Source organism: Macrobrachium nipponense, chromosome 8 (genome assembly GCF_015104395.2).
Source record: "Macrobrachium nipponense isolate FS-2020 chromosome 8, ASM1510439v2, whole genome shotgun sequence".
NCBI lineage: Eukaryota > Metazoa > Arthropoda > Malacostraca > Decapoda > Palaemonidae > Macrobrachium > Macrobrachium nipponense.
The window spans coordinates 38,233,530-38,258,601 of NC_087203.1; the positions used below are offsets into that span (position 1 = coordinate 38,233,530).

The 25,072-nt window shown below is 38.0% G+C and overlaps 1 protein-coding gene across 1 annotated transcript; it reads left to right on the top strand.

Moving 5' to 3' along the window:
• The first annotated feature begins 7,040 nt into the window (after positions 1 to 7,040).
• LOC135222685 (C-type lectin-like) lies at positions 7,041 to 19,004 on the top strand. The gene is made up of 5 exons (XM_064260867.1): positions 7,041 to 7,249; positions 7,542 to 7,571; positions 8,815 to 9,015; positions 17,851 to 17,905; positions 18,545 to 19,004. The coding sequence occupies exons 1-5, from the start codon at positions 7,216 to 7,218 to the stop codon at positions 18,708 to 18,710; spliced, it is 486 nt and encodes a 161-aa protein (XP_064116937.1). The 5' UTR covers positions 7,041 to 7,215; the 3' UTR covers positions 18,711 to 19,004.
• The last annotated feature ends 6,068 nt before the right edge of the window (positions 19,005 to 25,072 follow it).

Below are 25,072 nucleotides of genomic sequence, written 5' to 3' on the forward strand. Positions count from 1 at the left end.
ATCGTCAATAAAGTGTTCTTTAATTAATTTCCAGAATACACACTTTCATAAGAATAACCATCTAAAGAAATAACAGTAGTTGATGATTACCTCAGATTTTTTTTCTTTTTCTAAAAATCGTGAGTCTAAGACCTGGCAGAAAGTTGTGCAAGATTATTTTGTAATAACTGAAATCTATCTAGAAGGTTACTGACGTTCATGTATGAACTGAGAGAGAGAGAGAGAGAGAGAGAGAGAGAGAGAGAGAGAGAGAGAGAGAGAGCACTCTCTCTACCTACCTATCTCACTCTCACTTTGTCAGTTTCTTCATCATCATCATCATCATCATCATCATCATTGTTATGTACTTGGAGAAATAAAGGGGTAATGCACTTGGAGATCTAAAGAAATTCCCACATAATACTTGGACAGTCTAGATCAGTGGCTCTCAACCAAGGGGGAATTCCCCCCTAAGGGGAATTCCAGACCTTGGGGGGGGGATTGTGAACAAGAATTTGTAGTATTATATGCATATTATTTGTAATACACCTTTTGAGGCAGACAATTCTGGAAGGGGGATGGGGGGGGGGGGGGGGGGGGGATGCCATTCTGACAAGGGTGTATGGGCCAAAACAGGTTAAGAACCATTGGTCTCGATCCTTTCGTCGGCCGAGCTGTGCAATTTTCTTGGATGAGTTGCCAGCTGTTATTGGAAACAAAGTTTTACTTGTCAGGTCCTGGTCTCCTACCAGGATCTGCCAAGTGTTTCTCTGTGTGTCTGTCTGTCTGTCTCTCTCTTACTAAGTGACAGGAAACAGCCAAACAGCCACTTCTTTATATTAACGGAGAAAACTTACGCATGTCCTAGCTGATTACGTTGATCGATTGCCTTTCATGTTACACGAAGAGTAATTCTTAACTGCTAGGTTTCGCTTGCCCTTGAATACAAGAATGACTGGCCTCTGACGTAACTATTAATATATAACTATATATTACAGGATCACCGTGGGACGGAGATCTTTTGGTAAGCCGAAGAAAGTTTCTTCTATGGGACATGGAATACTGAATCTTATTCAAGATGAGTGTTAGAATATTGAAAAAAATCGGTTTAGGTATGACGTAGAATCTAAAGGGTTGAAATAAAATTGGTTTACAAAAAATTAATGATCAATAAATAAATAGATAAATAAACAAATAGATAGATAAATAAATAAATAAATAAATAAATAAATAAATAAATAAATAAATAAAGGCGAGACACTCGAGAAATCGGGAGAAAGCTGGAGTTTATATCTATAAGTTATCGAAATCGTTCTTGATCCAGCTTAATAAAAGCGAGCTCAATTCGTGGCAATTTCTCTCTTCAGTCATAGATAATGGTACGAAGTTTAAGGCAGGGCTTTCTTTCGACCGGCCATATATGGAGATGCGAGGCGAGAAAAGACGAGTTATTATAGATAGACAAGAATACAGAATTTAGGCCAATGGCCCATCACAGGGTCCTATGAGGTTATTCAGCGCTGAAACGGAAACTGAAAGCAAGGTTTGAAAGGTGTAACAGGAGGAAAACCTCGCAGTTGCACTATGAATAAATTGTTAGGAGAGGATGGAAAGTAAGATGGAAGAGAATATGAACGAAGGTACAGTAAAGGGAATGAAAGGGGTTGCAGCTAGGACGCTTCAATGAACCCTAAGTAATGCCTACAGAGTATCACGTGAGGTGCACTGGTGGGACTATCCCCCTACGAATGCGGTGCTATTTATTATATTCAAGAGCAGAACATTCCAAGTGCCCCATCATTAATGATCTCAGACATGTACAGATACATCAGCTGACACATGCATGCCCACATTACCCGTGGATTTAACTTGACGTAAACAACCGGTAAGCTGCATCTCGTAAAGGAAACCACAGATAACTTATCCAACATCTGTCTTACTGCAACTTGCATTTGCACATTTGCAATGCAGTCGTTACTGGCAAACCAGGTGAAACTTACACGAGAGAGAGAGAGAGAGAGAGAGAGAGAGAGAGAGAGAGAGATGAATTGTAACTTCATAAGAAGAAAGTCTATTAGAGAAGTTTTGAAGGATAAGACTAATGATGGAGAACTCAGAACAAAGTTTAAATAGCCAAGAGTTCGCATGCGCCAAGTCTTGGCAAAAAAAAGGGGGGAGAAAAGGGGGGAGGGGAGGGGGAGGGGGGATTGGGGCTGGGGGTGCTGCAAGAGCAATATCAGGAATGTGTTAAACAGAGCAGACTTATTGAATGAAAGGGTAATTCATGAGTTGCTTTTACAGACGCGAGAAAATTTACATTTCGGTCTTTCCTTTTTGAAAAAAAAAAAAAAATAAAATAAAATGCGCCGAAGTTTCTTCGGCGCAATCCATTTTTCTGTCCAGCGTAAAAAGCTGTGTGAAATTCCCAGATGGCCGTCGATCATGGCGAACTTTAACATTAAATAAAATAAGCACTACTGAGGCTAGAGGGCTGCAATGTGGTATGTTTGATGATTGGTGAGTGGATGATCAACATACCAATTTGCAGCCCCCTCTAACCTCAGTAATTTTTAAGATCCACGGGCAGACAGAAAAAGTGCGAACTGACAGACAAAGCCATCTTAACATTTGTCTTTTAGAGACAGGAAAAAAAAAATGGACAAAATACATAATTTATAAGGTTATTTAAGGTGTCGGATAGTCGACTAGACTAGATCATCAAGACTTCGAAAACGGCATCACCAATATAAAGAATAAATTACGGTTTCTTATACAACTTCAAAATTTCCTGTGACATTTCACTAGTGCTGAAGTAATATTGACAAAATAATAAAGTTAGTTGAATTATGTGCATCTAATAACGTATTTTCATTCGGGGAATCATTCTACGAGCAAAAACTCGGGTGTAGTATGGGTTAGTACCTTTAAGTCCTATTTTAGCCAACCTCGTACATGGAATACTTTAAAAACTACAGTAATAAATGCAATAAAACCCAAAAACATGCTGTGGATGAGATACGTGGATGACATACTAACATTTTGGGATAATAAGTGGGGTAATTTTAATGAATTCCTCTCAAAATTAAACGCATTAGTGCCCAGCATCAAATTTAAAGTTGAATGGGAAACAGACAACAAAATTCCTTTTCTAGATGTTTCAATAATCAGAGACACGACAGAAATACAAATTTTACCATATACAGAAAACCAACGTTTCTTCACTTTCATATATCACTACTTTAGCTATCATGACAATACTATCAAGATAGGTGTAGCTAGCAACCTATTCTTAAGAGCCTTACGAATTTGTTCCCCAGATTTCCTGGAAAAAGAATTTGAACTAATTCGCAAGCAACTTTCATCTTTAAAGTATCCTGACCATATAATTGAGAAAGCAATTCAAAAAGCAAACGTAATTTTCTACCGACCCCCTACTAAGACAAGACCAGAGACACACCCAACAATAAAATAAAAATTCCCCACCTGGAGGACGATTAAGAGAGTAACTCACACCCTTGGGAAATCCAACCCTTTTTGCATTTACCTACCCAAATACCTTAGCCAAATCCCTGATTAACGTCCAACAAAAGACATCTCCCAAAGACTCTGGGGTATATGAGATCCCATGCCAGGACTGTGACCAATCTTACATCGGATTTACAGGTAAATCACTTCCCCAGAGATTAATACAAAACACAACACGGTCAGTAGGTTATGGACAACAGAACTCGGCTTATTTTCACCATATAAATGAACATAACATAGAATAAACTGGAATATGTCACGTGTAATTATAGCAGCAACTGCCGGTACAAGAGTCAAATGATGGAATCGGCCTTAATAAAAGAGAAGCAGGTAATGAACATCTCAAAAGGGAATTGGATATCAGATATCGTCGACACATGTTCATTCAACCAAACGCTTAAGAAGATAAAGGAAGATTATCAGCGGGGGTGACCTAAATTGGCTTACTTGTGGACGAAATCTCTTTGGTATAAATACCACCTTTTCTGTAAACTTTTCTCATTCATATACCTGAAGGAGAGAGACAGCAGTCTCTGAAATATAGTACTTTTCTCTCTACATTTTGGGTGTTTTTATGGGCTCCTTTTATTAGATATATATATATATATATATATATATATATATATATATATATATATATATATGCGTGTATGTGTGTGTGTGTACAAGTATATGTACACATGTATCGCTTCAGAATGTTAGGTTACGCAAATCTGTATCGCGCTACAAAATATAAGGTTATACAAACCTCTATCACTACAAAATACTACTATGAAATTCAGGGCCTCTGTAACACGGGTTTTTGGATTTTGCTCCTTATCAAAGCATTTCGGATGTAGCTGAAAGTTGATAGTGTATATTTTACAACTACACACAAATTGTCAGGCATTATCAATAACCTAAAACCCGTAGTAGTTTAATTTATAAAGAGTAAAAATGATCTAGCCGACGCCATGGCCAATGATTGCGAGCCAAGAGTCGAAAAACATTCATTACGTAAGCAAGGTAAACATCGTTTTACGAAATGTTTCCCCGCCCATCCACCAGACAGAAACCCATTCACCTTATTCCATCGGCTCTGAAACCCATAGTAGTCAAGAATGGCTAACAGGATTATTTGGAATTGGTCCACGTGGTTGCAAAACTGCATTTGTCTTACGACTTGCAACTTTTATACAGTCAAGAGAAGGTCCGTGGCCATACTTTACTATAGCCTGAATAGGTAATTATTCAGTTTCTAGTTTAAATCCAATGTTTATGGTCTGATCTGTATTTAGCGTAACATGATTATAATTCTTGTAATGTCATTCAGGATTTTGAACACTTCCATTAACTATTCACTATGCCACCAAGAGAGAGAGAGAAAGAGAGAGATTGTATGTAAACAGTCTTTATATAACTATTTTCGTTAAAATAAGATATTTATCCAAAGTAAATACAAGCTTATATGTGCTAAAATCTCCAGCAGACAACGGGTCATCCGATATAATTTTTTTTCTTCTTCTTTAGTCTGTACGACCATGTTGGATATAAAGACTTTATGAATGGCGGAACGATACATAGATGTGGGCGAGGTATCTGTGCTAGCGTAGTAACACTACTGTAGCAGTAGTGCCGCAAAATTAGTAATAGCAGCATATACATGAATTAAACGTTTAGGCCAACTACTGGGATCCCTGAGGATCATTTAGCACTTTTTACAACTACTCGAGAAATGAGTTTTTATAGCCAGAAGTTAGATTTTCTAATACAACAATGTCCATGATAGCCTCATTGTTATATGATTATAACGAGGCAAAAGTGGCTGGAACCTCATGAAGTCATCATTCTGACGATAATTATTGGTGAAGGTTTCCTAAAGCCAAAATACGGTACCGTCTATTTTTTTTTTTTTTTTTTTTAGTAATTAGGTACATAGCCGATAAATAAAAATTGCTTGACACTGGATACAGCAGTTATCAAATCAAGCTTGTCTACTATGTCTTTAAAATTACCATCTATTCCCTACATCTTGTCAATCTGATTGTGACCTATAACTATTCCCTACATCTTGTCAATCTGATTGTGACCTATAAAGTAGATTATAATTTCTTAGGACACTTACTTTGGAAGTTAGGCTAATAATCGAAGTGTTTTTGTATTTATTAACATATTTTGTTGGTTTGTTCATTATGACAATTATCAGTGGAGAGGATTCAGAGTTCATAGAGGTGTGCTGCTTTGCTTGTATTTAAATTTTTCTCATTGTTGCCAGAGGTATAGCCTTCGTTACGTATAGCCAATCATCCATCGAGAAAGAGGGAAGAAATGCTGTCGTTACGTAACGAGGGCGTTCGAAACCTTATCTCTGAGCAAGTTGGCCCGTCTTCAAAAAAAAAAAAAAAAAAAAAAAAAAGTCACTTTTACATTATAAGTACCAAATTTATTCAACCTACGTAATGCAGAATACAGTCAAAATTTATGTGTAGATATAATGTGTATTCTGAATAAGCGTTATATCTATGAAATGCATAGATAAAAAGCTATTGCCAAAAAAACCGTGTTACGGAGGCCCTGAATCTCATAGTAAGTTATACAAAGCTGTATCGCTTTAAAATATTAGGTTATACAGACCTCTATCGCTACAAAATATTAGGTTATGCGAACCTGCATCGCCGCGACATACTAGGTTATACGCACATGAATCATTACAAAATACTAGGTTATACAAACCTGTTCCAATGAAAAATACGACGTTATACATACCTGCATCGCTACAAAATGAAAGGTTATGCAAACTTAAATCGCTGGAAAATACGCTCTGCCAACGTGGACTCAAAAGAATTTATGTCTGGTGATTAGAAATTCATTTCTCGATAAAATGTGGTTCGGATCCCACAATAATCTGTAGGTCCCATTTCAAGGTTACCAATTTGTTTCTAGCCACGTAAAAATATCAGATCCCTCAGGTCAGCCCTAGGAGAGCTGTTACTCAGCTCAATTTGAAAAGGAAACTTTTTTTTTTTTTTTTCGAAGCCAATCAAACAAGAGTTAAACGAAGTACCTTCGTTCGCTGTGAAACAGACGTGGTCGTCAAATTCTAACTGTTAAAATACTTACAGATATTAAATATTGATTTTAGTTTTCTGAAAAAAAAAACTATTGTACTGGTTTTGTTAATCAGCCTGCTTTTTTTTTTTTTCTGTCCACACTTTTCATGTGCGCCCTCAGATCTTAAAAGTCACTAAGGCTAGAGGACTGCAAATTGGTATGTTTGATCATCCACCCTCCAATAATCAAACATACCAAATTGTAGCCTTATAGCCTCGTAGTTTTTATTTTACTTAAGATAAAAGTTAGCCATAATCGTGCGTCTGGTAACGATATAGGCCAGGCAACACAACTGCTCCATAGTAAAAGCAATATTCGCGTTGCAGGGAAAACCTTAAATTCTCGCAGCTTCTTGTTTGTTTCCCATTATGTTCAAGACACATTATGAAGAGAATAACTGAAGGGTAATGGATGGTCTATGAATGTTAAGTCGTGAATGGATTGTCGCGATCAGGACTAACAAGATCACTACTAGTACAAATCCCAGTGATTCTTCCACGTCGTCCATTCATATAAATGGGGTCTCGAGAGCATCGCACTGCGCAGTCTTCACCAAGAAGTCGAGAACTTTACTGACCGTGAGGAAAGTGTTTATTTTTCGAAGCGAGATCTCCGTCCAAGATGAAGGCATTTTTGTGTCTCCTTGCTCTAGGGAGTAAGTGATTTTTCTGTTATATGATGTTAATGTCGCTCTTTGCGTGTAATAGTGTTCATAGAATCAAGTAAGGACTACTTGTAAAGTTCTTGTAGACGAATGGTGTGACGCCAGCCTTTATTAATCTCTTTGTTTAATCTAATATGCTTCGCTTTTGGTGGATGCAAACCCGAATTTATGTTATTTGGTTAATGTTTATCTTTCACTGTCTGTTATATGGAAGAAATCTGTTCTCTTGATGATGTTTTATTTATTATTTTTTATAACAACAGTACTTTATTTTCTATTGCAGTTTTTCTCCATATACACGAGGGACAAGCAAGTGAGTAATAAGTTTGAATACAATATTAATAGTATATAATATATATAATATATATATATATATATATATATATATATATATATATATATGTATATATAAGAAAATATTTTCATATTACGTTAAAATAATGGCTTTATTTACAACCCCATCTAAATGCCATAAGCTACTACAACTATACTCTGTTTTTTTCCATCTGTCCAGCAGCCTGTGGTGTTTTTGTATGGTAACACTGCGTCCCGGGCTTTAAATAGTTACGCTATGTGTAAGTTTTAGGTAAATAAAAGGATATCTGGGAGTACTGAAAAGCGTTTTAATAAATTACCGTTAATATTCGAAATAGAATATTATTATTATTGTTGAATGTAAGTAATGTAACTATCTAAAGCCCGGAACGCAGTGTTACCATACAAAAACACCACAGGCGGATGGACAGATGAAAAAAAACAGAGTATAGTCTCTGTAGCAAATTTCACATAATTTGCCATAACCTTCGCTTACTTACTTCCCATTACTTGCCGGGAACTTCGCCTACTTAGTTATTATAATTTGTTACCGTAAAAAGTGTTGCTATTGAAACTGAGGCTCTCTGAATACCAGTTGGTCCAAGTGGCATGGCTGAAATAAAGGAGACAGACATCTCGCAGTGGTAGGGCTAATGAAAATAGTTTGCCATAGAAAAAAAAATAGTTACGTTAAGCTCCCGTATCTAAATTCAAAAGGCAATTCGTTAATTTTGGTAATAACAATGAGATCTACTATTTCATACTCCATGATAAATGGGCTTTAGTTAAAGAAATATATATTGTAATGAGAATAATCTTGATGAAAAGCTTTAAACAAAATCGTATTTCACTGCCGAATTATTAACTTATTAAAATCATCAGGATTTTTTCAGAATACTGATTTTAACACCAGATTATTTTTTCAGGCTTGTGACAATAATTGTCTTCAGCCATAGATCAGTTCAAGGGTCAAATCTGAATACAGCATAATGCTTACATGTGTCTTTTGACCACCATTTTCTGGTTCCTCAGAAAAAAAAAGTTTAGAGCCAATTCATTTCAGTTTATCCTCAAAGGAAAAATTATGTCAAGAATAGCTGAACCTGAGCCCTGCACTTTTAACATATTGTTATCTTATTCATGATTCAGTATTCTATCGAGGAAGAAGCTGTAATATCTAAACAAGTTTATCCCTGAGAGAAAAAAAACGAAGAGTAAAGATTGGTTTACTTCAACTGCAGTTTGGTGCCCACCGGGCTTTGAATCATTCTACGTGGGTCCAGAGTCGCCGGAGACATGCATAAAGTTTGCAATGGATGTGAAGAGAGAATGGCACGAGGCCAAGAGTTACTGCGAGTCATTATTACCTGGTGGTTACCTGGCTAAATTAGATGAAGCAAATCTACACTGGACAGTCATTAGCTACATTCGCAGCCATCCAGGTGAGTGTCTCTTGATACTTCTCACGATACTGGTGATGATGGTCTTGATTACACTCACTTTTACTTCTGGTATTTTCTTTCAGTTAATATTTTCCTTCACCAAACGTCGTTATTTAATTTCCTTTACATTCAGTTTAATCCAGAAACGGTTTGTTTTTATTTCGTCTCATACTTCTAAACATTTTGTAAAAGTTAGACATATAATTGATATACCATTACAAACAGTGTATGAAGATTTATTTCAGAATGAGAAAGGTATTCTTTGAGAGAAAGATGTAACTGTTGTGGTATTATTAATGTAAATATTGTCTAAATCCAATTTTAAGCCAATAATAACAAACCATTTGTGGAGATGTGAAGCTCCACCTTCTTCCTTGTTGTAACTCGTAATTATCCCAAAAATCATACAGTACATTATCTTCTGCATGCATCTATTTCAGTCTTTCTGTTTAACAAGAATTTAGTGTTTGAAACATTCTAGATGGAAGCTAATAGCTTCATAGGTTGTGGGTTGGTCTTTTCAATCGACGAATCCCCTTCAGTTTATGGAATGGAATATGAAATTTAGGCTTGAAGCCAAGCACTGGAATCCATAGGAATTATTCATTGCTATAATGAAATTGTTTTGACATGAATATTCATGTTGATGATCTTATAAATAAAATAAAGGTGATTTTAAAACTATGGTAAAAACTGATATCCGCCATAAAAATCATAACTTCGCCTTTCGAGTGTGCAAACAAGAATAAAAGATTTATACATACATATACCATACACATACTCATATTCATATAAACATGCTTATATAAACAATTTATGGTGTATACACTACACTTTGCAACGTACCGGGAGGTCAATATTAAATTTCATTAAAAAGGTTAATGTCTCTGAGGAATCCAACAATTGGATATTTAGAGTTATATTGCTTAATGGCCATGTGTGCAATATAAGAATCTGAGTATATGGTGAAATTATTACCTTGTAGAGCAGAAACAATCTCAAGAGATTTGGCTAATGCAGTTAATTCAGCTGTAAAAATGGAGGCATTATTTAAAAGTCTGCCCACATATGAGGTATTACCATGAACAACAGCACAACCAACACCACTTGATGTCTTTGATCCATCAGTGAATATTTTAAAAGAACCGAATGCATTCGGTCATGATCAAGAAAACAAGCCTTCACTTCTTGGATATTAACAGATTATTTATCCACAGCTTTTTGACAGACCGATGGTTCTGGGGTCTTCCAAGGAGGCAACATAGAGCAATGTATTGCCTTAATATTTTGGTCTTTAATAGACACACTGTCAACTGCAGCATCAATTCTCACATGAAAAGGCTTGGATGCCCTAGCATTTGCACACTGCTCTGGATAGTTTTGGTTAAGAATAGACGATGCGGGGTTTTCTGGGGAACCTCTCAATTTGAACATATACCGTAGTCCGATTTCCTCTTGACGTAAGTCCAGAGGGAGCTCTTCTGTGTCGGTATATAAACTTTTAACTGGAGATGTTTTAAATGCACCAGAGCATATTCTCAGACCAGCACGATGAACTACATCCAACTCATTAAGTTTGCTTGCACTTGCTGAAGAGTAGACTTGGCAACCATACTCAAGTTTTGATTTACATAAAGTCATATAACCGTAAAATCTACCTCTTATCAGCACCCCATTTAAAACCTGAAACTATTTTTAAAATGTTAAGGGACTTCTTCACCTTAATTTTCAAGCAGTCAATATGACTACCCCATGTTAGTTAATTATAAAAAAAATCGTCCCTAAAAACTTCACCTACTCCTCATATGGTATTAGTGTGTCTTTCAGCTTAATATTTGGGATGGTTTCCTTTCGAGTACATCTAGTAAAACGAACTGCCACAGTTTTGTTAGGGGAGAATCGAAAGCCATTGTCATCAGCCCAATTGCCGATTGCATTAACTGACTTTTGCAGGAAATTACAAGCTGCAATAGCATCATAACTAGTGACATAAATAGCAAGGTCATCCACAAACAAAGATGTCTTTACTGGAGGAAACTATCAGTCAACAATGCTATTTATAGCCACAGCAAATAAGGTGACACTCAACACACTGCCTTGTGGGACACCCTCCTCCAGCTCAAAAGCATTAGACAAGGTGTTTCCAATTCTAACTTTAATGTATCTATCACTGGGAATGACCAAATGAAATTTAACATATTACATCGTATTCCCATGTCATGAGGCCAATTAATAATACCAAAACGCCAAGTAGTGTCATAAGCTTTTTCGAGGTCGAAGAAGACTCCATAGTCTGACAGCGTTTTGAGAAACCTTGCTGAATTTGGGTTGTTAATCTTAGTAGTGGGTCCAGAGTGGAACGATTTATCCTAAATCCAAATTGAACAGATGATAGCAAACCCTTTTTTTCTAGATGCCACATCAATCTACAATTCACCATTTTCTCAAACAATATGCATACACAAATTGTAAGAGATATTGGCCGATAGCTTGTAGGAAGATGAGGATCTTTCAATGGTTTCTTAATGGGAACAATGATTGCAATCTTCCAAGAAGGGGGAAGAATACCAGTTTCCATATTTTGTTAAAGATTTTAAGGAGATAAGATTTAGCCAAATCTGGAAGATTTTTCAGCATGGTATAAAGAACGTTATCATTCCGAGGGGATGTTGATAGAGATGATAGAGCATCCCTTAATTCCCTCAAAGTTAACTTGGAATGATAAGATTCGCCATTTCCAGAATTTATAAGGGAAATGGCTGAATTCCAAATATTCTGGAAACGATTTGAATAGTTCCTGGAACTCGATACCCAGTTTTTCAGCAACTTCATTAGGTTTGGTGACAAGGTCTCCATTGATTTTCAAACAAGGTGTTGGTGTTGGAACATATTTGCCACTTAGCTTTCTAATCTTTTTCCAGATCAATCTGGTTGGGGTCTTGGAATTTATGCCATTTATATAAAAAAGCGAGGATTCCCTTTTTACTTTTGAAAAATATTTTCGCTGTTTTACCTTAGCGAATTGGTAAATAGATTTTGCTGTTGCAGACTGACTGGATTTATAATGCCTGTAACATTTCCTGGTAATTTTCTTCAAATTACAACAGGTTTTATCCCACCAAGGAACAGTAGGTCTGTGTGGTTTCCCTTTGGTCTTAGGTATTGAGTTTTCAGCACTATTCAATATTTCGTAGGCAAACTACTCATAAGCCTTTATATGGCATTTGAAGGACTCAAATTCATGGGATAGGTTGATGCCTTTTTGAAATTTTACCCAATCTGCTTCCTTTTCTTTCCATTTGATAGGATAATTCGAGGGGGCATTTCTCACAAACTTCAGATGAATGGGAAAGTGATCACTGTCATGTAGAAACTCATCTACAGACCAATTAAAATCAAGATATAGAGAAGAGCAAATGCTCAATTCTATAGCAGATGAACCGCCTGTGTAGAGATTATGGTATGTCATAGTACCATCATTAAAAAGTGTAAGATCATTATTATTAACAATGTCATCAATGATATTACCCTCTGTGTCTAAAAAATCTCCACCCCAAAGTGGATTGTAAGAATTAAAATCACCACCAAGTAGTAAAAAAGGAGGAAGAAGTTGATTGATTAAACCTTGAATGTCCCCAAGAGTGAGCCTACATCTTGGGGGAAGATAAAGAGAGCAGATTGTGATTTCACGGTCAAAAGTAGCCCGGATAGCAATTGCTTGAAGCTGTGTGTTCAGGGGAACCATAAAATGTTGCAATGCTTCAGTAATAATTATTCCAACACCTCCATGGGCACGATCCCCATCAGTGGGGCTCATCTTATAGATTTCATAGTTTACTCCTGGATTGTATACTGAATCTCTCAATTTAGTTTCGTGAGGACATACAACCCCTGGGTTATGCTCACTAGATCAGATGACTGGGTTTCAGTAGTTCTTGCTTTTACTTTAAGTAAAGGTGCTACGTTGTTGACTTGATTTTTTATAGGGGCTACGGAATTTAGAGCCATAGCATAGGTCTTTGTCTGAGTAATTAACTTCCTGGCGTAACTAATACTTATATGTTCACATTAGCTTTACATATAGCTGCCTCTTCATATTTATATTGACTGAACTTTTTATTGAATGGGGTATGATTCTCTTCACAATTGATACATTTTGGCTGTTTCGAACAAGGACCATGTTCAGGAGCCGAGCAATTATTACAGACTTTATTGTTTTTGCAGAATCTGGATGGATAGCCATATTGAAAACAGTTGTAGCACTGCAAAGGTTTTGATAAAAATTGTTTGACTTTGAACCTTTCATTTCCAAAATTGATGTAAGATGGTACATCAGAGTCCTCAAACGTTAGAATGACCATATTTGCCTTTGGAACTTTTTTTACCTTCCATACAGAAGTTGGACTGATTTCTAGTATTTCTCTTTCTGTCAGTTCACAAAGGTCTCTATCGAATACCACTTCTTTTCCACAACTAAAATTCATGTCTGATCTAATTTCTGTTATCATATCATGTTTCTCGAATTTCTTCATTGTCAGCATGTATGACTGTATCTTTGATTTGACATTAATGAGGACACTGAATTTACCAAACCTTGAGATGTTACCCATGTCAATAAAGCCAAACTTTTTTTGGATGTATCTGCTAAATTTGTAGTAATTATAATTTTCCTTCCTAGCAGATACTACCAATCACATTGGAGTTTTGGATGTTCTTTCAAAATTGGCATCATCATTCAAATTTGGCTGGGCCACTTGTACCCATTGTCATGGTCTGTAATCATCCATATTTTTAGGGGCCCTGTCGGACAGGGCTCCCTTTACAATCTTTTTACAAATCTTTACATTATTGATACTGCTGCTGGCTTTGAGTGCAGCTTCATGTTTTTCAAAAGTCAGCCATGCCTCCCATTTTCTCTCACTTTCATCAAAGTTCCTCCTCAACTCTTCTATTTTGCCAAAACTACCAAACGAAAGAGTGTCTCAGTCACATTCCAAGGGAATGGGCTTTACACGCAACACCCTCAAACTATCTACTGTGTTCCCACAATGGCTTCTTTTCAATTTATGATGACTACCCCCAGAGGTAGTACCACCACTGGAGCACTCCATATCCACAGTCGAGTTCATGTCTTGGGTCGTCATCTGCACCAAATCATCATCAGAGGGAGCAGTTACGGTACTAGAATCCTTATGGTTACTAGTCATATAAGCTTAATATCCCAAATGTCCGCATCCCTACTCTACCCCACTGGGGATGGCACAACATGATTAGAGTGGCACAAGTGTAAGCCAAACCCACTTGCTAGGACTGACAGTATTACAAGAATACAATCTTCCCCACCCTAACCATGTTATGGGCAAACCGGAAAGAATGCCGAGAGTCCTATCGCCAGGACCAGACCCCCCTGGAATCTATGGTCCAGCCCTGAAGAATAGTTCTGCCCTTTAGATATCAATCTGATATCTCAAAAGTCTGAACATTATTGGGTAGTTGATGATCCTACCACAGCTCCCACTATTTAGCTATGGATATTAACCCAATCGCTGCTATGATATCTTTCCCCATTCGTCAGGTCCAATAAATTTTACCAAAGGTGGAAAATTCCACTATATGACTCCAAATGAATATATACAAAAAATATGAGACTCCTGGACTCAATCCCGGGAACTAATTCCTGGGGTTCAAGAGCCCCCTCACCACATCAAGGAAGTCCCGTATCGAGGAGGCTTCGGTTTATGTCCTTTATAATACTCTGAAAAGATTATTTTTCTGAAATTCTTCTTCCATTCTGAGTAACCGAAATGTTAAGTATAAATATACATTTGATTGGAACACATTCTCATTGACAAGAAAGAATCTACGTTGCTCCTAAAAACTGACTTATTCTGGGCAAGTGAGGGTATATAACAAGCGTGTTGTTTTGGGCGTCAGTTCGTGCTGCAGTACCTGTTTGTTAAGTGTTTCTGTTTCAAGGACGAAAAAATGTATTGGCTGTCAGATGGGAAATGTTGCTGCCAATTCACCTGTGTCCCGAACTGACACAGAAATTTTGGGATCTGTTACGTGGGTCCTGGGTGTGCTGTTAACTCACCATAATAATAGTGTGTGGTAAGATGCTGTTTACAGATTAATGCAAAGTTTTTGTTGCAGTTGGTGGTATCATAATTGATGGTGTGGAGAAAGCTTGATTCTGAAAGTTTTTGAAATACACAATTTTATTAAGATGAGTTTCTGTTGCAAGTGCTGTTGTTTATGTGATTAAAACATTGGTAAATTCACAGAATAATGTGTGCAGCCTCGGTTACTAGATAAGTGATAATGCAAGATGAGTTTGAGTTTCAAAGGTCAGAAACTAAAGGTTTAGGAAGATTTCGATTCTTGAAATGCAGAGAATTTCCTAAATCAATACAGTCTTTGTCGCTAGTTCATTTATCCCTGATGGAATAAGATGATTTTGATCCTTAAAACCCCTGCACCCATTAATCACACATACATACACACATACACACACACACACACTACCAGGGCTAATCATAGCCTGGCCTTTGAAAATATTTTGGTAACATGACCTTAGCAAGCAACACAAGCCAGACACCTACCTTGTGAAAATTTCAAATAGGCAACCATGTTATCATTAATAGTATCATAACATCTAAGGCTAGAAATCGAAATCAGAACTATACCAAACAATAAAACCTTTATTTCCCCAAAAACTAACATGATAAAAAAAATGGATATGAATTGGGAAATTCAAACTATGGAATATTCTCTCCCCTAGCAAGAAAGCGTGTCAAATGATTACCATACACCAACCCCAGCTGTATGCACATTATTATTATTATTATTATCATTATTATGTATATTTCCTCAACTAACTGAGAGATAAAAGTGTCAAGTCAAAAAAGTCCAGAATTCCCATTATCAGTAGCGACACTGAATCCATCTGAGGGAAAAGAAATCATAATTTTCAGAAATCAAATAAAAACAGATGAGCAAAAAAGAAAAAAAATGGAAAATGATTATGAAAATATTCCTGTATATATGGGAGGAAAAAAATTATTAAACACTAATGTTTTCCACTGAACATAATCTTCAAATAGTGCACTTAAAAAAAAATATTCAATAAATCGTCTGTACCTCTCTTAGGATCTATATGTGCACCTTCACGAGCGCTTAACATATTTTGTTTTCCCCAGGCTTAGATGGGCCTAAAATACACACACGAGTGTTCTCCCAAGTTCTGTTTCATTTCTTTCTGCCGTTCGTGCGTACGAACATACTACTAATTCGTTCTAGAGTATTCTATATGACGTCATCATCAGGTGACATCCGTATCCACCCACTATGTCGATTTGCGTGTAAACGAGCTCGCACCCTCGTTCTAACTGTTTCACTGTCGTCAGCCAACCCTGTTCGTCTGCGCGGAATATTTGGAGCTTTTCCCCTCTCCATTTGTTTACACATTAGTATATGTTAGACGTATCTCAATTAGCTTGTCACTCTTAAACTGTCATCACAACTTTTCGTGCATGGTGAAGGGATTTCAGTCAAAACCTAGTACAATGACAGACTGCAGTGCATATGTGTGACTGAAAGTAGTTTGTCACACTTACCCTTTTATTATATAAAAAAAAACCTACGAGTTTGAAACGAGTTCCGTCAAACTTGGTGGCAAGGCTGGTCATCATGCATTGATGTATACCTAGGAAGATTGCTGGTCTGTGTATCTGTGCCTGCTTATGCCTGCAACTCTTGCCTTATGGCTGAAATTATTCCTTATGACCAAAGTGGCATCAGTCCCCCCAACTGATCATAATTCTCACCCTGTCAACCAAACTGATATCATTTTCACCCTTTCACCCCAACTGATCATCATTCTCACCCTGTCACCAAAACTGCTATCATTCTCACACCATCACCCCAACTGATCATCATTCTCACCCTGTCACCCAAACTGCTATCATTCTCACCCTTTCTTCTCATCTGTCCAAAACATTTATCCTGTCACGGCAACTTCTCGTACATGACTGATGATATTCACGTTAAATTCTGCACCAAAGTAGACTATCATGTGTGGATATGCTTGAAGACGACCTTCAATCTATCTGTCTCTTTACACAAATTCAAACTTGGAAATAACTTTGGAATTATAAGAGACAAATAGTTCAAAAAGTCATACTCCAATAACAAAGTACTTCATCAGATGACATGACAATCATACTTAAATGATCCAATAAAGAAGCTGGTTGTGGGTCGATATGGGAAACTGTACAGCAATATCCGTCCTAAGAATGCTTGTTTCCAAATAATATTTTTGACAGGTGTAATTCTGGAGGCGATTGTTGCTTGCTTTCCTTTGTATCTTCTTGCAATTGCAAATTATTTTGTTAAGTTACGGATGTGATGTCAATGCATAACAACATATATATATATATATATATATCATATATATATATATATATATATATATATATATATAGATAATATTATTATATATAATTATAATATATATATTATTCCAAGAAGAAAACGTACGAGTTTCTTGTTTTGAAGAATATGAATTGCTATGCAGAAGGGTTAAAATGACTTGTGATGTAACTGTTAGATCCGCGATGCTAAATGAAAATAAGAACATTCTTTTTTGGTACCCTAATTCCGATAGTTGTTTATTTTGAAACCTCACAAAATAAGTATTGCTTTCTGTTAACATCCAGCTGTGCTTCAAGATCACTAAATATATTTTAATGTTTGATAAACCTGCAGCTATAGTTCAGTTACTTTTCATTTTTTGAATCTCTGACGTGGGTAATCATCATGTTTTTTTTTTTCCAGAGATGTTAGACGAAGGATTCCACATTGGCTGCACTGACGAGGTTACCGAAGGAACGTAAGTACAGTTCATGATTGTTGTGGTCAATTTCGAATTTGTGGTTAAGTTTTGTTTTGTCCTACGATACGAAATGTTTAAGTGTTGCCGAGGGAGACAGACTAGTTACATTGTAAATGGGGAATTTAGACCCAAAAATAACTTGCGTGTCGGTAAACCATTTATATCTTGGGAGTGAGTTATAGAATCCGGATATTTTGCTCTTAAAAGTTCTGTAGATCTGAAAGATAAGGAATCCTTTCAACTTTTGGTATTCTTTCCCGAATTCTTTTAATTCATTCGACACAAACAGAGACGCAAGAGTTGACCACCTTGAGAATTTCCTTTCGTGATTTGCATACTTAGATATGTAGGAATCTATGATACAGGGGCCTACACTCTTGGAATCCTATAGAAAGAGGAAACTTTGAATGGCTGAATTCACCTTTTCTAACGATCTTGAATATTAGATAGTCTTGGGAAAATACTTTGATATTTGAAAGTGTCCTTTACAAACTGTGGTCGTATAATGCCATCATTCGCTTTAAGGCTTCTATGTTCATTATAATTATGTAAATGCTACACAAAATACCGGAAGATGAAATGAAATGACTTCTTATGAAACTACTGAAGGAAGGTCTTTTCTTTACTCTATTTTAGATGGCTTTGGACGGACGGATTACCTGTAGAAATGTTTACTGGTCACTGGTATCCAGGCCAACCTGACGGAGGACAAAAGGAGAACTTTGGCTGTCTTTACTACGATGATTTCTTGTATAGTTCTTGCGTCAACGGGCAGAGACTCTATACAATATGTATGTTTTAACATACTTTACTAAACAGAGTAGTGTCCAGAATGGGATAAAACTTATTGTAGATTACCCTAAAACGCCCTTAAAGCAAGTCTTTACCCATCTATAGGCTTACTCTTCGAACAGAATTACTTCCAACATAAGATTATTGGGGATATTAAGTCGTGTTACTGAAAATGAACTTAATAAACAAAACAGTGATGAGAGTAGAACAATACTTTAGTAGGAAGAAAACACCTTTTTTTCGTAAATATCGATCAGGATGTGTTTTATGTATATCCTTTTAAAATTTGATGGTCTGGAGCGTACATAAATATAAAAAAAGATGTGTGAAAATTCAAATAGAGTCAATGCGGAAAAGCTTCATGTGAAGAAAACATAGTTGGCTTTTTTCAAGAGAACCAAATATGTATATCCATTTGCCCTTTTGGTGTTATGTAATAAGTGAAAGTGGTTAATCGCTTAAATGATTAAATTGTTTCTTTTATTTTCCTTTGCATATTTATTATTGCCTTAGACAATAGTGATTCCGAGACGATTTGCAATACCACATCATGCAAGCATGTCTCCTGGACAGTGTGCTTTTAAAACACAATCATTCTTGAAACTGTCACGAATTTATTCCCATGGTATAGTGTCGTTAATATTAAGTGGTATTTGTGGCTTAGTACTCTCTTGACAGTTCAGTGGTTCATGCTAACGGTTCATCACCGTCTCGTAAACGAAAGGCCAAGGTTCGAATCCCAAGGGGGGGGGGGGGGGGGGGGGGGGCAGATGTATACTTATGAATTACAAATAAACTCAGGTGACGGGTGTAACTAATTTTCAATTTATTGTGAGATCATTAGTATATATCTTTCAATATTTTCACATCGGGCAAGGGCACAAAAACATAAAAAGTACGATAAAATCCGAATTAATAAATAAATAAAAAAACAACTTTGTCTTATGAGTTAATATGTATCTCTGATGATGTGGATGGATTAAACCAAGCGTCGGGACAAATAATTAAGATAATTTCCAGTCCTTTTGTAGTCCTGTTTATCGTTATATACACACACACACACACACAAATATATATATATATATATATATATATATATATATATAATGATTAATATAATATATATATATTTCTGAACAGCTCGTTCACTCCTGGAAAATGTAATTTAACACTTAAAAAATGGCCTTGAATGGAGAGATGAGAAATCACACACACACAAATAAAAAACTATGGCAGGAGGCCGATATTACTAAGAAAGGAGAATTTACATAAAAGCTGGACTTAGTTTTGAAATGCACTATATTTACATTAATTCACATATGGTCCAGGAACCTAATTAAATGCAACTATATTTACATTAATTCACATAGGTCCTGGAAACTATTAAGGTGGTTTATCGTTGATCCACCGGAAACACGTGGCTGGACAGCCAGACAAGGAGATTAGTATTTTGCGCAAACGGGTTATTGTAATGCAAGACTTATTCCAAAAGGGTTCCCAATTTTTCCCAAAATCAGGCACGGTGTTTGTCTGCAAAAATATTGCATTCTAGCATCAGTACTAAGGCGACTGACCAAGAGTGTTACCAAGGCCATCTTGATGGCCTTGGTGTTACACACTACTTTCAGTCTAAAAATTTACAAACCACTCAAGGGGAATGAAATGCCTGGAAGTCTACACAGAAAGAACTATTACATTGCTTGAATTAACTAGGGATATTTACTAGCACTACAAGGGAGGTAATCACAGCATTGAACCAAGATTGGGGGGAGTGAGAAGCTGAACAAAGAAGGGGGAGGGGGGAAGGCTCTTAGAAGAATGGAAATGAAATACAGAGAAAAGGCATAATAATTCCCTCGCTGAACTGAAATTTACTCTCCCAGTACCTGGAAATCCTGGGTTTGGTAGTCTTCTTATCTGCTGATATTCCTGTGCACTATGGAGGTATAAAAATACTTGGGATTTCCCCAGAGGAGGCAGAAGGAGCAAAAGGGGTGAAGTGGAGTCAGTAGGGTGATGTCTGGGAAGGTTCTGAGAGCGAGCTGCTGCTGTCCTTGATCTTTTAAAATCTCGCTTGGTAGGTGCTGCAATCGGATTTTCCCTGTGGGGGGGCAAATTCAGAACAGCCAATGGGAGCAAAGAGAGTTTCTCTAGAGAACGAAGGCTTCCAGTTCAAAGGGGGCAACTTGTATATAGGCAAGGATGAATGAGTCTTGTTATAAAGAAATCTTAACTTTCCTTGGTTCTGGCTTAAAATCCTGAACACCTCCCCATTCTAGAGGACATTTCAACCTAGAAGGGTTGGAATGGACAAGACAAGCCAGAAACAAGGACATATGACAAATATAAATTACTGAGCCTTCCATACTGCCTTCAGTGGACTTATAATATAAGTGATATTCAAACTCTGCCGATGATAATATTCATGAAGGCTTACTCGACAGGCAGAGGATTTACTGATTAATTAGAAAATATAGTGTGACGTGACTAAGGACTAACAACTTGCTATAGTCCAATAAAGAATACTCTTAAAATATAATGTCACACTTAGAATGATAGTTAAAAGGAAAAGCAAATAATGATTAGATAAAACTTAACCTACAGGATATAATATATCATATATATAATACTGGCAGCTTAATTGTTTAAGGCAACACATACTATTAGTTTACCCTGATGGGACGATATGATGCGTTCAGGTGTGTTAATAGCCCTACGATTTTGTTAAGTGATTTTGTCTCGTAACAAGAAGACGCCTAACAGTATTACTTACATCATAGTAAACAAATATTAGTGCAAACTAACAAGTATGGAATTAATGAAGTAATTCTCAGTAGAGAGGAAATAAGATTACACAAAATGTAAGTCTCACCAGAGACAATGGCAATTTCAAAAAATATAGAGACTAGGAAATAACACTAAATCAGAAATCAAATCAAAACAATGTGTAAATGAGCCAGGCTTCGAAAATATCTCTATAGCTATAGCAAATTTTGCTGGCTAAAATTTTCCCTAGTTGGGAATGCTAAGTGCTTAGGATAGGGCACTGTGCCAATTGTGGCCCTTTTATAATAATAGTTCATAATGAAGTACTAATTTATAAGGCCAGAATAGCTGGCGGGTGTGGCTCTGCCTGAGCAGAGCATACAATATACAATAAATGCCTAAAGCAGTGAAGAAGAGCAAAGGAAACTATGGAAGAGAAGATATAGACAGTACATAAAGATATTAAGTTACAAAAGGGTCAGAAGGAAGTAGAAGTAGCAGAATCTGGCACTCTCCTCTGGATGGAGAGGGTCAGAATTCTCTACAAGAATTGTAAGAGGGTGGCACTGTGCAGGCAATAGTGTGGAGAGACTATTGGCTCTCGTAAGGTTTCGGAAAACCTCGGTGCCCTTTTCCCTTCTTCCTTCAACCTCTCCGAGGTCGGTTTGACAATGTCATGTGGGGCCTTGAAAGACTCAAGCCCTCTGAAGATGTTGGAGGGGCATTGGCTCTGGTTGCTGTGACAATCAGGGCCTTGGCACTCGTCCCCGTGCCTAATACTGCGTGGCTCGGTTCCCTAAGTTCTTCGGCCAAATAGGATTCGACAGAGTCATACCCCGGGACCAGTTAGCTGCTGATGGAGGGTGATTGGATGAGGTAATGGTATTTGGGATGGGCTTACCTGTTGGTAGGACCAACTCAGAGGCAGTTAGCGAGGCTGCACCATTGGTGGAGTGTCCACTATGCTCATGGGTGTCCTGGAGGATTCCTATTGGAATTGGCTATTCCTCAACTGGCAGCACGGGTGGTGGGGCCAAGCCAGTGGAAGGAAAGCGACCGGGGCTTAGGGCTCCAAGAGGGAGACTCGAGTCTTGCCTTGGCACTGGCACTGAGGCCGTTCCTGGCTTAGGAAAAGGACTCAAACGTGCTCAAGATCCATGAGGGATGGAGCCTGGCACTGCCTGGCACCTTTAAGTGGCACTGGCTGTGCAGAGGTAGTTCTTGGAGGCCCGTGGAACGGGGTCTGGAGCTATGTGAGAGCGGAGGCCCTGATACAGTACAAAGGTATGAGGAGACTTAAAAACTTGTCCTAGCAGGACGTCATAACCTCCTGGTATCTTTGTTGCTACTGCCATGCTACATATCATAGAACGGTGAGGTCGTGTGATTCTCAACCGGACAGTAGGTAAGGGCTCTCTATCGTGAAGAATTTGTGCCTATCAACCTGCGCTCCATAAGGAATTTTATCCTCTCAGATAATGGATGCCTTTGCACTAGGGTAGTCAAAAGCTCGGACCTTGTGGGCAGGATAGCAAACTCTGGGAGGTACGAAAAATATGGGGCCCTGAGCAGGAGGGCCTAGAGCTGAAGGATTCGTCAAGGCCATAGAAATGGCAAAAACATGAGCTTTCTTGGGGCATCCCGCCCAGGCAGCAGTCTGTCCATGCACTTTGCATGAGTTACAGAAACTCTTGATAAAATCAGGCCTGGGCCTTTTGTTTCTGTTCCAATGGCCGTTATTCTTGTTATTAGGATGATGGGGTAGTCCATTCTGAGGAGTGGCAGCAGCTTGCTGAGGAGGATCCACCTTTGAAAGGCATTGCTCCATGGTGTGACCTGGCTTACTGCAACGCCCAAACACAGGTTTCCATGGAGGAATACTGGGGAGCTGGGTAGGCTGAGAGGTGGCAGCAGGAATGAGAGGGAGAGCAGGGAGAGCAGGGAGTATTTTCTTTTTTAAAGAACTCTGCAGCGGATGGTGGGTGTCATAGACGTCTGCCCATTTACAGCACTCCCGAATAGTTTCAGGGGGAGCGTAGGACAGGAAGTCCTCTAATTGAAAGAGTTCTAAGACCTCAACAGATGTTGCGTTGGAGGCCTTTGTCTACCTATGGAGTGCCGGTGTCTTCTTGGCTATCCACTCCATGTTTGGTTAGCCTCCTTGGGCATAGTCCTCCATTTCTGCCTCCACCGGTCTGGGGTAAACTTGTAAGCCCTTGTCGCTCATTCAGGGGAAGAGCCTCGAATTCAGTCCGCCCTTTGCCAGCGAGATGCTTGCCAAGGAGGATGGCCACTTCCTGAGGGGTTGGATTGAAGTTCTCGAATAACTACTTGACATGATCGAGCCAGGTGTTGGGTTCGTTATCGTCCTAAGTCCTAATTAGGGCGCCCATGCTGTGGAGGTGAGTGTGAAGGAGGGAGCGCAGGGGGCGTGGCACTTAGGGGTGCCAGAGTGGCACTCTGGACTGCCATAGCCAGTTGATGTGCTTTTTATTTCTCCCTTTTGGCTACTTGGAATGCCCTCTCAGCTGCTTCTCTTTTCTCTCATGCTTCCCTCTTGGTTGTTTGGAATGCTCTTTCCGCTGCTTCTCTTTTCTCTTGTGCTTCTCTCTCCTTCTCCCTTTCAACTGCTCTTTTCTCTTGTGCTTCTCTCTCCTACTCCCTTTTGACTGCTCTCTCTTAAGCTGCTTCCTTCAGCTTATCATTCACCCAATTGATCAGTTTTGTGCCCTCCAGCCCCATGGCTCTTCCGGCTTCTGTGAAGGCCTTAACCTCCTCCAGTGCTGCGTTACTGGCCATCTCCTCAGCAGTAAAATGCTAATAGTCTAGCCTGAGAACAATGGGATGGAAGGCAGTTGCAAAACTGCAAATGTTGCCAGGGGTATGCGGAATACTCAAAACCAATACTTGCAAGATTACCGTAAAATCCCTGCAAATACAGTTACTACTGGCACCTAGCACGGCGGAAAACTTGACGCCAATAATGGATTTAGCAAGAAATTTCGTAAACGCAGAAACCTCAACGTGAAAACAGGTTTGTAAATAAAATAAAGAACCTTGTCATGAATTCATGGATGACTCAATGTGAAAAGTCGTGGGGTAGCAAATAAATTTTGTAAACGCAGAAAACTCAATGCGAATACGGCTTTGTGAATAAAAAGGAAGGAATTTGGCCATGAATCCACAGAAAACTCAATGTGAATACGACTTTGTAAATAAAAAGAAGGAATCTGGCCCCGAATTTCACGGAGAACTCAACGTGAAAAGCCGTGAGGTAGCAAATGAATTTTGTATATGCGGTCATCTCAATGCGAATACAGCTTTGTGAATAAATAAAAAAAGAATCTGGCCACGAATCCACAGAAACTCAATGTGAAAACACGTGGTCCATGCAGTTGATAAAGTAAAATGTATGTCTGGGGTCTCCCCTTTTTTTCTTTTTATCGTCTTAAGGACGAAGATGAAAAGGGGAGAAAATTTATTTTTCCTTTATTTTTTCTTTACCAATGCAAATCTTTGGTCTATCTTACCCTTTCAACCTAGCTATGCTCAGAATTCGTATCTTAAACTCTAGCTCATATACATTAAAGGGACAAGGAAGATCCA

Excerpts from the sequence above, each read along its gene's own strand:
- LOC135222685 (XM_064260867.1), top strand. The coding sequence starts at position 7,216 with ATGAAGGCATTTTTGTGTCTCCTTGCTCTAGGGA. Across the intron at positions 7,250-7,541 it reads GTGTCTCCTTGCTCTAGGGA|TTTTTCTCCATATACACGAG; the intron begins GTAAGTGATTTT and ends TTTCTATTGCAG. Across the intron at positions 7,572-8,814 it reads TATACACGAGGGACAAGCAA|TTTGGTGCCCACCGGGCTTT; the intron begins GTGAGTAATAAG and ends CTTCAACTGCAG.